This window comes from Ascaphus truei, chromosome 5 (assembly GCF_040206685.1).
Source record: "Ascaphus truei isolate aAscTru1 chromosome 5, aAscTru1.hap1, whole genome shotgun sequence".
NCBI lineage: Eukaryota > Metazoa > Chordata > Amphibia > Anura > Ascaphidae > Ascaphus > Ascaphus truei.
In genome coordinates, this window is record NC_134487.1 from 277,309,767 (window position 1) to 277,325,257 (window position 15,491).

At 50.2% G+C, this 15,491-nt stretch overlaps 1 protein-coding gene across 5 annotated transcripts in view; it reads right to left on the reverse strand.

The window, feature by feature from the left end:
- The window catches only part of LOC142495980 (uncharacterized), a 45,460-nt gene that overhangs the window by 24,706 nt on the left and 5,263 nt on the right, over window positions 1-15,491 (reverse strand). For 3 of the 5 annotated variants that reach the window (XM_075602172.1, XM_075602170.1, XM_075602168.1), the window contains exons 2-3: window positions 12,830-13,177; window positions 10,737-10,892 (exon numbers count right to left, since the gene is read on the reverse strand). In XM_075602172.1, the coding sequence (XP_075458287.1) occupies window positions 10,737-10,892; window positions 12,830-13,177 (504 nt within the window). The remainder of the gene's footprint in view (window positions 1-10,736; window positions 10,893-12,829; window positions 13,178-15,491) is intronic. The other 2 variants (XM_075602173.1, XM_075602169.1) reach the window with 1 other exon arrangement.

The window sequence follows — 15,491 nt, forward strand, 5'->3', positions numbered from 1 at the left end:
GAGCCAATGAGGAGGGGAGGCTTCGGGAGGAGGAGAGGCTTTGGGGAGCGGGGAGGAGTGTGGAGGGAAAGCAGCGTGAGTGCCTATCTGTATTTGTGTATGTGTGTGTCTGAGTGCCTATCTGTGTTTGTGTATGTGTGTGCCTGAGTGCGTGAGTGCCTGCCTCTGTGTGTGTGTGTGTGTGTGTGTGTATATGAGTGCCTGTGTGTGTGTGTGTGTTGCTTTTGATTACCTTCCATCAGCAGCTCCAGCCCGAGCCCGTGGAGGGAGGGGGGGGGGAGAGTAGCGGGTCCCTCCGCTCAAGCCACGCCCCCCCTCCCGCTCAAGCCTCCCACTCCCGCCCACCTCCCGCTCCGGCTCCCGCTCCCTACAGACCGCATATCGCGGTCTATGTCTGTAAGCGCCCCGCCTGTCTGCAGTGCGGGCGCGCTGACTGAGGGAGCGGGGCCTTAGCCTTAGGCTTGTTATATAGTAGGCGCTGGTGCGCGCACAGGCGTGCACCCGGCGTTGAGCGTGCACGTGGCATGCGCGTTTAGTTGTAAGGGTGCAAGCTGTGACGTGCACGGTTAGGGGACGTGACTCTGATGTCACAGCGTTAAGCCGCGCTGTGATTGGTTCGCGGCACGGCCACAGAGTGAAAATACAATTTGATTGTATTTTCCCTGGTCTGCCGCTCCACCGCTCCACCGCTCATGGCCGTGCGCACATCCTAGCATAGAAACGTCTGGCTAACACAGCCAATTATAATTGACGCACACGCGCACGGTAGTGCACACATGCGCACTATATTACAGGCCTTACTCACATTCTCCACGATACTGCCCTGTAACATTCTCTCGAGATCCTCTGTCACAAATGTAGTGAAAACCTCCATATTTGGACGGTGTAAACTTGGTTTGAGGTTTTGATTAGGTAAACAGACCCTCACGGGGATCACACTGCATTGTTAAATAGTGATAATAGTTTTTTTTCCCTCGAAGAATTCATGATTTTGCTCTTCCTTTGAAGAATTTGTGTAACAAACGACATCTTGCGAATAAATGGGTGTCTCCCACCCATTCCAAAACGTTACTTAGGCCTGTAATATAGAGCGCGCTGTTGTGCTACCGTGAGCGAATTGACTGTGTGAGGCTGACGTTGATACAGTTGAGACGAGTGCGATCACGGCCGTGAGTGGTGGCGCGGCAGACCAGAGAAAGTACAAGAGAATTGTATTTTTGCACTGTTGACGCACCATGTGACGCTATGAACCAATCACAGCGCGGCCTTGCGCTGTGATGTCATAGCCACTCCCCCAGCCACACGCATCACCGCTTACCCTCTACAAACGAAATGCCCGCCCCACGTGCATGTGCAACGCCGTGCGCGCGTCCGCACACACACCAGCACGCACTATATTACAAGTCTAACAGTGTTGGATGGAAAAGATAAACCCTTGGCTAGAAGGCTGCTATCATGTGTGCTTAGGGAGAGGGAGGATAAATTCACTAACTGTGTGTTTTGGACTGAGCTATTACTCCATGGAGCTATCTCCGTTGTTTGTTCCGATAGCTCCACACATCTCTGTCCCGAGACCCCCTCTGGCTCCTGCAGGTCTTTCTCTGATACTGGTTATTTGCCTTCATTGTTCTAAAAAAAGGTCTAAAGTCTACTTCTGATCTGTCTTGAGTTAATCTTATGTGTCTGTCTGCATTGTTATCAGAGGTACTGTATCCCACTCTGTTGATGATTCGTTATTTCCTGGGCTAAACTTACTCTTTTGGAAGCTGTGTTTATAAATTCTCCCAGATTTAAAATCATTGGGATCGCCATAAAATTTCTGGTGTTTTCAGGCCGTAACTTCCAGTATAAATTTATTGAAGTAATTTTTTTAGTTTACACTACATTTGATTAAACTCAGGGAAAGATTACCATTTATTGACTTATTATAGTTGTGTCTCTAAATCATGATTAGTTGTCTCTAATTTATTTTTCTCATGATCTGTTAGTAGATGCATCAAATCAATTGAACAGCGAGGAATAATTTGTTCCCATGCTTTTGTGTGGGAACAGATTGATCCTTAGACCCCTCAGTATAATATAATTCTTTAAAAGCGTTCCCTAAGCTAGAGACCTCCCACTATATTTTTGCCCGGTGTCTATATATAGTTTATTTATATTGTGAAAATAATCTTTAATATAATTTCATATGTCACACTACTAGGGGAATTTTCTTTCCCCTGGTTTTGTTATGCTCTATTAGAACTCTTATTATTTGGTCATTCCAGGTTTGGGGTTTATTTGTGTTTAGTTATTATAAGTTTTATTTTACAGCAGTTAATTTTATATGGGTATGTGTTTGAGTCTGTCTTTTGTGTTGAATTCTTGCATTGCTAATAAAGTCAATTTTTCTATTTTTTCATTACATATTTTTTGAATGCTCCTTTGTTTTGACCCTTTCTTTTCTCCTTTTGTGTTTATAATTTCATATACGTCTACCAAAATCATTAGATTCTAATAAGAATAGACCATTTGTCTTGTGTTGCCATGAGTTAAAATGCAATATATATATAGTTCAACCCCCTTATAACGCTGAGCTTGGGGTCCAAAGAATCACATCGCGCTATAAGCGGATCGCGTTAGAAATAATGTACAATTGTATGCATTGTAGAATAAAGTATTTACGATACCAATAATCATGTAGTAAAGTATTCAAATATATGAAAATTGGGAGTCACGCTTACACCGCGTTATAACGCGATCCGTTATAACGGGGTTGAGCTGTATTTATATATATATATATATATATACTAGCTGAGAGCCCCGGCGTTGCCCGGGATGTTTGTGGTGTGGGGGTGGCATTTGGGTGGGGAGTGGTCCACGCGGCCCATGGCGGTGTGCGGTGGTACTGCTGCTGTGGCTGTATTGATGGTGATTGTATCGGTGTGCTGATTTGGGAGGGTTTGTTGCTGATGTGGGGGTGCGGATGTGGGTGTGCCGATGGGGGAGGTGCGAAGGTGGCAATGTGTGGGTGCTGATGGTGTTGATGGGGGCTGGGAATGGTGGGGAGCCGAGAATGCCAGTGTGCTGGGGGGGCATGGGATACCGGTGTGCTGATGTGGTGGTGCTGGGGATAGTGTGTGTGTGTATACATGTGTGTGTGTGTGTATACACACGTGTGTGTGTATACATGTTTGTGTGTATACATGTTTGTGTGTATACATTGTATGTGTGTGTGTGTGTATAAGTGTGTGTATGTATACATGTGTGTGTGTGTGTGTGTGTGTATGTCTACATTTGTGTGTGTCTACGTTTGTGTGTGTGTACATTTGTGTGTGTATACATGTGTGTGTGTATACATGTGTGTGTATACATGTTTGTGTGTGTGTATACATGTGTGTGTGTGTATACACATGTGTGTGTATACATTGTGTGTGTGTATACATGTGTGTGTATACATGTGTGTGTGTATACATGATGTATATGTATACGTGTGTGTGTATACGTGTGTGTGTGTGTGTATGTGTACATGTGTGTGTATGACTCCATGTGTGTGTGTGTACGTGTACATGTGTGTGTGTGTACGTGTACATGTGTGTGAGTATACGTGTGTGTGTACGTGTCTGCGTGTAGGTGTGTGTGTCTACGTGTGTGTGTGTGTCTACGTGTGTGTGTGTCTACGTGTGTGTGTCTACGTGCGTGTGTGTGTCTACGTGTGTGTGTCTACGTGTGTGTACATGTGTGTCTACGTGTGTCTGCGTGTCTACGTGTGTCTGCGTGTCTACGTGTGTCTGCTTGTCTACGTGTGTCTGCGTGTTTACGTGTCTACGTGTGTGTGCGTGTCTACGTGTGTCTGCGTGTCTACATGTCTGCGTGTCTACGTGTGTCTGCGTGTCTACATGTGCCTGCGTGTATACGTGTGTCTGCGTGTATACGTGTGTGAACGTGTGCCTGTGTGTATACGTGTGTGTACGTGTGTGTGTGTACGTGTGTGTGTATACGTGTGTGTATACGTGTGTGTCTACATGTGTGTGTATACGTGTGTCTACGTGTGTGTGTGTGTGTATACGTGTGCCTACGTGTGTGTATACGTGTGTCTACGTGTGTGTGTCTACGTGTGTCTACGTGAATGTGCACATGTGTGTCTACGTGTGTGTGTACACGTGTGTACGTGTGTGTGTCTACGTGTGTGTCTACATGTGTGTGTATACGTGTGTCTATGTGTGTGTGTGTGTATACGTGTGCCTACGTGTGTGTATATGTGTGCCTACGTGTGTGTGTACGTGTGTATACGTGTGTGTGTATACGTGTGTGTGTGTATGTGTGTTTGTGTATACATGTGTATACGTGTGTCTGTGTGTATACGTGTGTCTGTGTGTATACGTGTGTCTGTGTATATACGTGTGTCTGTGTGTATACGTGTGTCTGTGTGTATACGTGTGTCTGTGTGTATATGTGTGTCTGTGTGTATACGTGTGTCTGTGTGTATACGTGTGTCTGTGTGTATACGTGTGTCTGTGTGTATATGTGTGTCTGTGTGTATACGTGTGTCTGTGTGTATACGTGTGTGTGTATAAGTGTGTCTGTATATGTGTCTGTATAGGTGTGTGTGTGTCTACGTGTGTGTGTGTGTGTCTACGTGTGTGTGTGTGTGTGTCTACATGTACGTGTGTGTGTGTCTACGTGTACGTGTGTGTGTCTACGTATACGTGTGTGTGTCTGTGTACGTGTGTGTGTCTGTGTACGTGTGTGTGTCTGTGTACGTGTGTGTGTCTGTGTACGTGTGTGTCTGTGTATGTGTGTGTGTGTGTGTGTGTGTACGTGTGTGTGTGTGTTTGTCTCTGTGTATGTATATGTATATGTATATATATATATATATATTTATGTGTAGAGATATATATAGTGTGTGCGTGTGTGTGTACGGAGGGATCAGGCTGGAGATGAAGGAATGTGTGGGGGGGGAGCTGCTTACAGGGGGGCGAGGGGGCAAAGGGCAGGGAGGGGGGCAAGGGGGCAAAGGGCAGGGAGGGGGGCGAGGGGGCAAAGGGCAGGGAGGGGGGCGAGGGGGCAAAGGGCAGGGAGGGGGGCGAGGGGGCAAAGGGCAGGGAGGGGGCGAAGGGGCGAAGGGCAGGGAGGGGGCGAAGGGCAGGGAGGGGGCGAAGGGCAGGGAGGGGGCGAAGGGCAGGGAGAGAGGGGGCGAAGGGCAGGGAGGGTGGGGGCGAAGGGCAGGGAGGGTGTGTGCACATGTGTGTCTACGTGTGTGTGTACACGTGTGTACGTGTGTGTGTCTACGTGTGTGTCTACATGTGTGTGTATTCGTGTGTCTATGTGTGTGTGTGTGTATACGTGTGCCTACGTGTGTGTATACGTGTGCCTACGTGTGTGTGTACGTGTGTATACGTGTGTGTGTATACGTGTGTGTGTGTATGTGTGTTTGTGTATACATGTGTATACGTGTGTCTGTGTGTATACGTGTGTCTGTGTGTATACGTGTGTCTGTGTATATACGTGTGTCTGTGTGTATACGTGTGTCTGTGTGTATACGTGTGTCTGTGTGTATACGTGTGTCTGTGTGTATACGTGTGTCTGTGTGTATATGTGTGTCTGTGTGTATACGTGTGTCTGTGTGTATACGTGTGTGTGTATACGTGTGTCTGTATATGTGTCTGTATAGGTGTGTGTGTGTGTCTACGTGTGTGTGTGTCTACGTGTGTGTGTGTGTGTCTACGTGTACGTGTGTGTGTCTACGTATACGTGTGTGTGTCTGTGTACGTGTGTGTGTCTGTGTACGTGTGTGTGTCTGTGTACGTGTGTGTGTCTGTGTACGTGTGTGAGTCTGTGTACGTGTGTGTCTGTGTATGTGTGTGTGTGTCTGTGTACGTGTACGTGTGTGTACACCAGTGTGTCTACATGTGTGTGTGTCTACATGTGTGTGTGTGTGTGTACGTGTGTGTGTGTGTGTGTCTCTGTGTATGTATATGTATATGTATATGTATATATATATATATATATATATATATGTGTAGAGATATATATAGTGTGTGCGTGTGTGTGTACGGAGGGATCAGGCTGGAGATGAAGGAATGTGTGGGGGGGGAGCTGCTTACAGGGGGGCGAGGGGGCAAAGGGCAGGGAGGGGGGCGAGGGGGCAAAGGGCAGGGAGGGGGGCGAGGGGGCAAAGGGCAGGGAGGGGGCGAAGGGGCGAAGGGCAGGGAGGGGGCGAAGGGCAGGGAGGGGGCGAAGGGCAGGGAGGGGGCGAAGGGCAGGGAGGGGGCGAAGGGCAGGGAGGGGGCGAAGGGCAGGGAGAGAGGGGGCGAAGGGCAAGGAGAGAGGGGGCGAAGGGCAGGGAGGGTGGGGGCGAAGGGCAGGGAGGGTGTGTGCATATGTGTGTCTACGTGTGTGTGTACACGTGTGTACGTGTGTGTGTCTACGTGTGTGTCTACATGTGTGTGTATACGTGTGTCTATGTGTGTGTGTGTGTATACGTGTGCCTACGTGTGTGTATACGTGTGCCTACGTGTGTGTGTACGTGTGTATACGTGTGTGTGTATACGTGTGTGTGTGTATGTGTGTTTGTGTATACATGTGTATACGTGTGTCTGTGTGTATACGTGTGTCTGTGTGTATACGTGTGTCTGTGTATATACGTGTGTCTGTGTGTATACGTGTGTCTGTGTGTATACGTGTGTCTGTGTGTATACGTGTGTCTGTGTGTATACGTGTGTCTGTGTGTATACGTGTGTCTGTGTGTATACGTGTGTGTGTATACGTGTGTCTGTATATGTGTCTGTATAGGTGTGTGTGTGTGTGTACGTGTGTGTGTGTGTGTCTACGTGTGTGTGTGTGTGTCTACGTGTACGTGTGTGTGTCTACGTATACGTGTGTGTGTCTGTGTACGTGTGTGTGTCTGTGTACGTGTGTGTGTCTGTGTACGTGTGTGTGTCTGTGTACGTGTGTGTCTGTGTGTGTGTGTGTCTGTGTACGTGTACGTGTGTGTACACCAGTGTGTCTACATGTGTGTGTGTCTACATGTGTGTGTGTGTGTGTACGTGTGTGTGTGTGTGTGTCTCTGTGTATGTATATGTATATGTATATGTATATATATATATATATATATATATATATATATTTATGTGTAGAGATATATATAGTGTGTGCGTGTGTGTGTACGGAGGGATCAGGCTGGAGATGAAGGAATGTGTGGGGGGGGAGCTGCTTACAGGGGGGCGAGGGGGCAAAGGGCAGGGAGGGGGGCGAGGGGGCAAAGGGCAGGGAGGGGGCGAAGGGGCGAAGGGCAGGGAGGGGGCGAAGGGCAGGGAGGGGGCGAAGGGCAGGGAGGGGGCGAAGGGCAGGGAGGGGGCGAAGGGCAGGGAGAGAGGGGGCGAAGGGCAGGGAGAGAGGGGGCGAAGGGCAGGGAGAGAGGGGGCAAAGAGCAGGGAGAGAGGGGGCGAAGGGCAAGGAGGGTGGGGGCGAAGGGCAGGGAGGGTGGGGGTGAAGGGCAGGGAGGGTGGGGGCGAAGGGCAGGGAGGGTGGGGGTGAAGGGCAGAGAGGGTGGGGGCGAAGGGCAGGGAGGGTGGGGGAAAAGGGCAGGGAGGGTGGGGGCGAAGGGCAGGGAGGGTGGGGGCGAAGGGCAGGGAGAGAGGGGCGAAGGGCAGGGAGAGAGGGGGCGAAGGGCAGGGAGAGAGGGGGCGAAGGGCAGGGAGAGAGGGGGCGAAGGGTAGGGAGGGTGGGGGCGAAGGGCAGGGAGGGTGGGGGCGAAGGGCAGGGAGGGTGGGGGCGAAGGGCAGGGAGGGTGGGGGCGAAGGGCAGGGAGGGTGGGGGCAAAGGGCAGGGAGGGTGGGGGCGAAGGGCAGGGAGGGTGGGGGCGAAGGGCAGGGAGAGAGGGGCGAAGGACAGGGAGAGAGGGGGCGAAGGGCAGGGAGAGAGGGGGCGAAGGGCAGGGAGAGAGGGGGCGAAGGGCAGGGAGAGAGTGGGCGAAGGGCAGGGAGAGAGGGGGCGAAGGGCAGGGAGGGTGGGGGCGAAGGGCAGGGAGGGTGGGGGCGAAGGGCAGGGAGGGTGGGGGCGAAGGGCAGGGAGGGTGGGGGCGAAGGCAGGGAGGGTGGGGGCGAAGGCAGGGAGGGTGGGGGCGAAGGCAGGGAGGGTGGGGGCGAAGGGTAGGGAGGGTGGGGGCGAAAGGCAGGGAGGGTGGGGGCGAAGGGCAGGGAGGGTGGGGGCGAAGGGCAGGGAGGGTGGGGGCAAAGGGCAGGGAGGGAGGGGGCGAAGGGCAGGGCCGGGGGGGGCGAAGGGCAGGGCCGGAGGGGGGTGAAGGGCAGGGCCGGGAGGGGGGGGGGTGAAGGGCAAGGCTGGGGGGGGGTGGTGAAGGGCAGGGCCGGGGGGGGTGGTGAAGGGCAGGGCCGGGGGGGGGTGGTGAAGGGCAGGGCTGGGGGGTGGTGGTGAAGGGCAGGGCCGGGGGGGGGTGGTGAAGGGCAGGGCCAGGGGGGTGGTGAAGGGCAGGGCCGGAGGGGGGTGAAGGGCAGGGCCGGGGGGGGCTGAGGGCCGGGCCGGGGGGGGGGGGGTTTAAGGGCAGGGCTGGGGGGGGGGTTAAGGGCCAGGGGGTGGGTTAAGGGCCAGGGGGTGGGTTAAGGGCCGGGGGGGGGGTTAAGGGCCGTGCCGGGAAGGGTAAAGGGCCGGGCCGGGGGGGGGGGTGAAGGGCCGGGGGGGGGTGAAGGGCCGGGCCGGGTGGGGTGAAGGGCCGGGTGGGGTGAAGGGCCGGGTGGGGTGAAGGGCCGGGCCGGGGGGGGTGAAGGGCCGGGCCGGGGGGGGTGAAGGGCCGGGCCGGGTGGGGTGAAGGGCCGGGTGGGGTGAAGGGCCGGGCCAAGGGGGGTGAAGGGCCGGGCCAGGGGGGGTGAAGGGCAGGGTGAAGGGCCGGGCAGGGTGAAGGGCCGGGCAGGGTGAAGGGCCGGGTCGGGTGAAGGGCCGGGTCGGGTGAAGCGCCGGGCCGGGGGGGGGTGAAGGGTTGGGTCGGGTGAAGGGCCGGGCCGGGTGAAGGGCCGGGTCGGGTGAAGCGCCGGGCCGGGGGGGTGAAGAGCTGGGTCGGGTGAAGGGCCGGGTCGGGTGAAGGGCCGGGCCGGGTGAAAGATCCCTTCCCCTGCGGTTACTTACCTCGCACCGGGCCACGCTCCTCCTCGGGTTCCTCGGCGGTCTCCGTTCCCCCCGGCGAGGCGGAGCTGAGATGCTCAGGTGAGGAGGTGGTGTGGGCAGCCGGCCCGTACAGCTCCCGACTGAGAGAGCCGGAGGAGCGCTCCCGGGGATGGTGAGCTGGGGGCGCGGCCTCTAGGCCTGAAGGTGAGAGCAGCGAGAGCGTGCTCTGGGGGGGGGGGGTCTGTGGGAGGGAGCACAGGGAGAGAGGGAGCACCGGGAGAGAGGGTGAGCACCGGGAGAGAGGGTGAGCACCGGGAGAGAGGGTGAGCACCGGGAGAGAGGGTGAGCACCGGGAGAGAGGGTGAGCACCGGGAGAGAGGGTGAGCACCGGGAGAGAGGGTGATGTTGAGGTCCCGCGGAGTGGTGATAGGGGGTGGTTCCGTTGTTGCGGGCCAGCCGCCGGGAAGGGCGGGGGGGGGGGTCAAGGCCGGGCAGCCGTTAAGGAGGGTGGAGAGAGAGTGTGAGAGAGTGTGTGTGTGTGTGTGTGTGTTGAGGAGGGTGGTGTGTGTGTTTGTGTGTGTCCCTGTGTGTCCTTTGGCCCGTCACTCCGCCTCAGGCCAATGAGAGGTGTGCGGGGGCGGCCCAGGGGACCAATGAGATTTCCCCTAGGGACACCGGACATCCAGACAGGCAGGTAGGCAGGCAGGCAGGCATGCATGCAGGCATACAGTGCTTTCACTAATATAGTATAAAGATATATTTATATTGTGTGTGTGTGTGTGTGTGTGTGTGTGTGTGTGTGTCGCCAAGTTTTTCAGAGAAATGTAGGACAGTTCTGAGCCCCAGTGCCATGGGATTAGGATTTCATTAAAAGAACATTCTTAAAATGTCATGATGATATGGGTACATGGAGAAAGTGGTCATACATTACAAGCTTCTCACATTGACACTATCACCAGAAGAATATAATGAATCAAACCAAAACTTTCTGTACATCGCTACAGCTCTCCAAGGGTGGATGAAGTACAGTGTTTATGTTAAAATGTAAGGGCTGTTATATAGAGCATGCGGCCGTGCGACCGCGCGTGCATGTGCCGCATGCTTTTCATAAATATAGTGATAGGGGCAGTATACTGGGAAGGTACAGTGTTTGTGTGTGTTTGTGTGTGTTTGTGTGTGTTTGTGTGTGTTTGTGTATGCATGTGTAATTTATTATTTATTTAAAAAAAAAAACAATTGGTAAAAATAAAATATTTATTAAGTTTGTGTAGACTCACAAATACATACACACATACACACACATATACATACATACACATGCATACACACACACATACACACACATACATACATACACATGCATACACACACATACATACATACACATGCATACATATATACATTTAGCACCGGTCGCGGCGCGAAAGATTATTTTCCCCGTCTTCCCCGCTCCCTGTCGGCCCCCCTCTCCATGCCGCGCGCGCGCGGCCATCGTATAGAAGGGCTAACTCACGTCAGCCAACTAAAATTCCGCGTGCGCGGCGTAGCGTGCGCCTGGCACTATAGATCGTGTCTAATAGGAGCAGTTTATTCTTAGATACAAAGGATACAGTTTAAAAAAAAAATTAAAATTGTACCTGTGCTGAGAGGGTCTACAGGGTCTGCCTCCATTCTGGCATCCAGTGTGGTTGGAAGGGGCTGAGTGTGGGAAACAGAAGTAGTAGACCTTGCAGAGGGAGGTAGGGTCTTGGCTGGACTGGTTCTCACAGTATTTGGTCGAGTTGTTGTAGGAGCTAGAACAGAAGGAGCTAGTCAGCATGGATTTATGAAGGATAGGTCATGCCAAACTAACCTTATTAGTTTCTTTGAGGACGTACGTAGGAATTTAGACCAGGGTAATGCAGTTGATGTGGTCTACTTACATTTTGCAAAGGCTTTTGATATGGTTACACACTAGAGGTTAGTGTACAAAATAAAGCAAATTGGACTCGGTAAAAATATTTGCACCTGAATTGAAAACTGGTTGAAGGACAGACAGCAGAGAGTTGTCATTAATTGAAAAATGTATTGTGAAATAAGTGATATAAGGCGCAAACAACTATAAATAATAACAATTGTGAATAAATCTATGAAATGTGATGTATGATGATTAAAGTCCAACCACCCAGCTCAAACCTCACTGGTGGGACCTGTTTCACGGGTTCCAAAGATTCAAGTATTTTTCTCAAACATCCAGGGGGAGCATAAGGGGAAAGAAATACAAATTTAAGTGCAGACGTTTCTATAAAGGAGAATGATATTGTCTTGGCTCGTATAAATGTGTTACTCACAAGATGTATGAGTTAATCAGGCAATTGGCAAATTGGGTTGCCACCCATCTGTGATCTGGACCCCCCTTGTTAGAGATACCGTCAGCAGGATGATGTATATATAATAGAGAGAGAACTACATAGTGCGATCAAAAAGGTACAACTTTATAATTTAAAAAAACGGGTCAATAAAATGCGCACTTACAATGTGCCAGTAAAAATCATGCATGTATCTCACAAATGGAGAAAATGGAAGCTCCCCGAACTGCTCACCGCCTCCCTCGGGTGTTTGGCTGGCTTTCTCTCACGGATCTGTGTGCCGGTTTCAGAGCCTCCCTCACGGCGCCCGTCCAGGAAGATGACGTCACGGCTGCAGAGTTGGTCAGCTACGGGTCGCGTTTGAGTCCAAAATTGGTACACTCTTTGAGTCCAAAATTGGTACACCAATTTTGGACTCAAACGCGACCCGTAGCTGACCAACTCTGCAGCCGTGACGTCATCTTCCTGGACGGGCGCCGTGAGGGAGGCTCTGAAACCGGCACACAGATCCGTGAGAGAAAGCCAGCCAAACACCCGAGGGAGGCGGTGAGCAGTTCGGGGAGCTTCCATTTTCTCCATTTGTGAGATACATGCATGATTTTTACTGGCACATTGTAAGTGCGCATTTTATTGACCCGTTTTTTTAAATTATAAAGTTGTACCTTTTTGATCGCACTATGTAGTTCTCTCTCTATTATATATACATCATCCTGCTGACGGTATCTCTAACAAGGGGGGTCCAGATCACAGATGGGTGGCAACCCAATTTGCCAATTGCCTGATTAACTCATACATCTTGTGAGTAACACATTTATACGAGCCAAGACAATATCATTCTACTTTATAGAAACGTCTGCACTTAAATTTGTATTTCTTTCCCCTTATGCTCCCCCTGGATGTTTGAGAAAAATTAATTGAAAAATGTCAGGTTTATATTGAGACTTACTGTACTCCATCCCACATTGAGCAGCCACTTTACTTTTTGTTTGAGTATTGCTCTTTATTCCCTCCATTGTAAACTCTCATACAAAGGGCCCTCATAACCTTCGGTATCTGTTTGCGCTCGTTTGTCCTTATTTGTATGTCACTCTGTTTATGTGATTGATGTCACTCTGTACCTCCCACTGTACTACGCTTTACAAATATAATAATCCATGTGATGCTCTTTAAAGCAGATCACCAACAAATATTTTTTTCCTAGCTGTATTTATTGTATTTAAATGTGTATTTAAAAAGACCCAAAGCCTGTAATAGAACATTTCCAAAAGCACACAGAAAGTTATTAGCAACGGACAAAAACCCCACGCCTATCACGTATCTAGAGCAGCTCCAAAGCACATTGATTAAAGTTAGTAATGTATATATAGATATACAGTAGGTACCTCTGTCCAGCTTCAGCTGCATGTTGAGTTTCATGTCATTGAACCAGCCCTGATGCTCTACACGACAGCAGTAAGCCCCTTGGTCCTGCAGGCTTGGATTGAGGATTGTTAAAGACACATCACCCGTGGAAATGTCCACATTCAACTGGTAGCGTTGAGATTCCCTCCAGGTCACTTGAAGCCCATCTGTCCAGATGAGAGGCTGATTGCATTTCGAGTTGGGGCAGCTATCATGTCCCCAGCACATGGTCGTGATGTCATTGGCGTTTGTAACTTTGTAGGTACAAGGTAAAGTAACAGAACGGCCTTCCACTCCTTTCACCACAAATCCACATGCCAAAGGGACTACTGTAGAAGAAAGAGAAAGAAAAATCAGATACAAAGAGGTGGTGTATCCGTGAGACAGTGACCAGAGGGTGTTGTTATTAAGCAAAAATTGTACATGTTCATTAATACCCAATGCACTCAACATACAAAATGAATTGCTTTTAATATCAGCCTCCATAAGTAAACAAATCCAGTCACTCACGGGGGACTATTCTAGTAGGTTTGATGAGTTTGCTGCTGCATCGCAAGGTTTGGCATGTTCTCGCCCAACGGTTTGTCATTTCAGTTATCACGGTATTCAGAAAGAATCTGAACCCCTTCTCAAGCCGTGCGATAGGGAAATGCTCAAACTGTTCGATGTAGCAGCAAAGTCACCTGAGATTTTTTTCTAAGTTCTTCTGCCTGCGATTTGCTCGCAGTCTGATCTGCACAGGAAGAGCCACCTCTCCCTGCACAGCTCTCGTAGGTGATCGCAGTGTTTTAATATTTTTTTTATACCTCTGTGCGTGAGCAGGGGGTCTCCGGAGCAGAACCGCGTTGATTTCAGGTCCGGGGACCCCCTGATTCCTGAGATGCAGGCCCCGTTATTGGGTGCCAGTATGTCCTATGTGTTTAAATGTCCCGGTCACGTGACGCAGGACATTTAAACATTGCATGGCCCACCATGGGCCAAATACCACCTGCACCCACCCCAGTTACTCACAATAAACCTGGCACTGGTAGTTAACCCCTTCATTGCCTTAGCGGTTAGCCACTATAGTTATGAAGCTGCCTGTAAATGTATTTTTATTGCACCGGATTAATGCCGGGGATTTCCGGTGCTGGTGCATCAGCTCCTGAGACCCCCGGCATCAATCCGATGCAGGAAAATGCATTTTTTTTCCTAAGTCCCTCTCTCACATCCCTTTTCACCAGCCTTTGCAGGCAAGAAGAATCTTTGATAAAACCGCAATATCAGAGCCCCGATGAGATTATCAAGACTACTAGAATAGCATGAATTTATAAAAAATGCGAGTTTGCGCTTCCCAACAGCTCCCGCGCGTTAGTTTTGCCCAGAAGCCATAAATTGCGAGAAAATCCTCGATGAGTTGGTTATCGAAGCTACTAGAATAGGCCCCACTGTCTCAAATGAATGTGTGTTAAAGTCTAGCATCAAGTAGTGAATTTGGGCATATGTTCTCTTGCCCATAAAGTACCCACTATATGTACTGGTTAAATAGTTTAGTATGTTCTAAAAACCGATATGCGGAATAAAGTTGATAACAGAGTATTTGCATGCTAATCAGACATGTTGTCCATTGCAAAATTGAATCAATGTGTACGCATATGCAGAAGCAAAGTATTCCATACCATCCGGTACATAAAGCATATGCATAACCTTTGAAGGTGAATACAGGCATACCCCGCATTAACGTATGCAATGGGTCCAGAGCATGTATGTAAAGCAAAAATGTACTTAAAGTGAAGTACTATCTTTTTCCCACTTATCGATGCATATACTGTACTGCAATCGTCATATACTGTACGTGCATAACTGATGTAAATAACGCATGTGTAACAGGCTCTATAGTCTCCCCGCTTACGCACAGCTTCGGTACAGGTAGGGAGCCGGTATTGCAGTTCAGGACTTGCTGGCAGGCGCAAGCACAAGCTGCTGTTTGCCTATTGGGCGATATGTCCTTACTCGCGAGTGTACTTAAAGTGAGTGTCCTTAAACCGGGGTAGGCCTGTATGCTTGTGTACTGTATTTTTTTGCTTCTGTGCGTTGCATCTCTGTAAATGCCGCAGAAAAAGCCCTGCAAATGTAGCTGCTGTATTTACAGGACTATAACAGAGGATGCTAAAACTCTGGATAGCAAAAGCACACAGTGCACCTTGCAAAGTTGGTTGGACCCTATACACAAAAGCACACAGTGCCCCTTGGTTGGACCCAATACACTTAACGACATAATAGAAAGAAGTCAAAACAATTGCTTAAGATAGATGACCTAGGCTACTAACATGAGCTTGCTAAAAAAAACAGGAAACTAAGAGCGCATGAACAAAATTGACAAAGATAGCAGAATCCTGGTACATTTGACTTTCATCCCAATGCAATGCTACTTCCCCCCGAGGTTACAGAGGGGTAGGAAAAGGCGGTTCAGCACATTCACTTCCTTTAACTATTGCTGCCCTTTTGACTGTTCCAAAAAGTGAAAGATTCCACAAACCTCAAATGTGAATTTGCCACATCCCCCAGAGCCCAGTTGTGCATACCAAATATAGACCTTCCTGTGTATCTAATAACACACTGTCTTCTTGGGGCATGTGGTTGCTTGTGCTCAATTGTCCATGC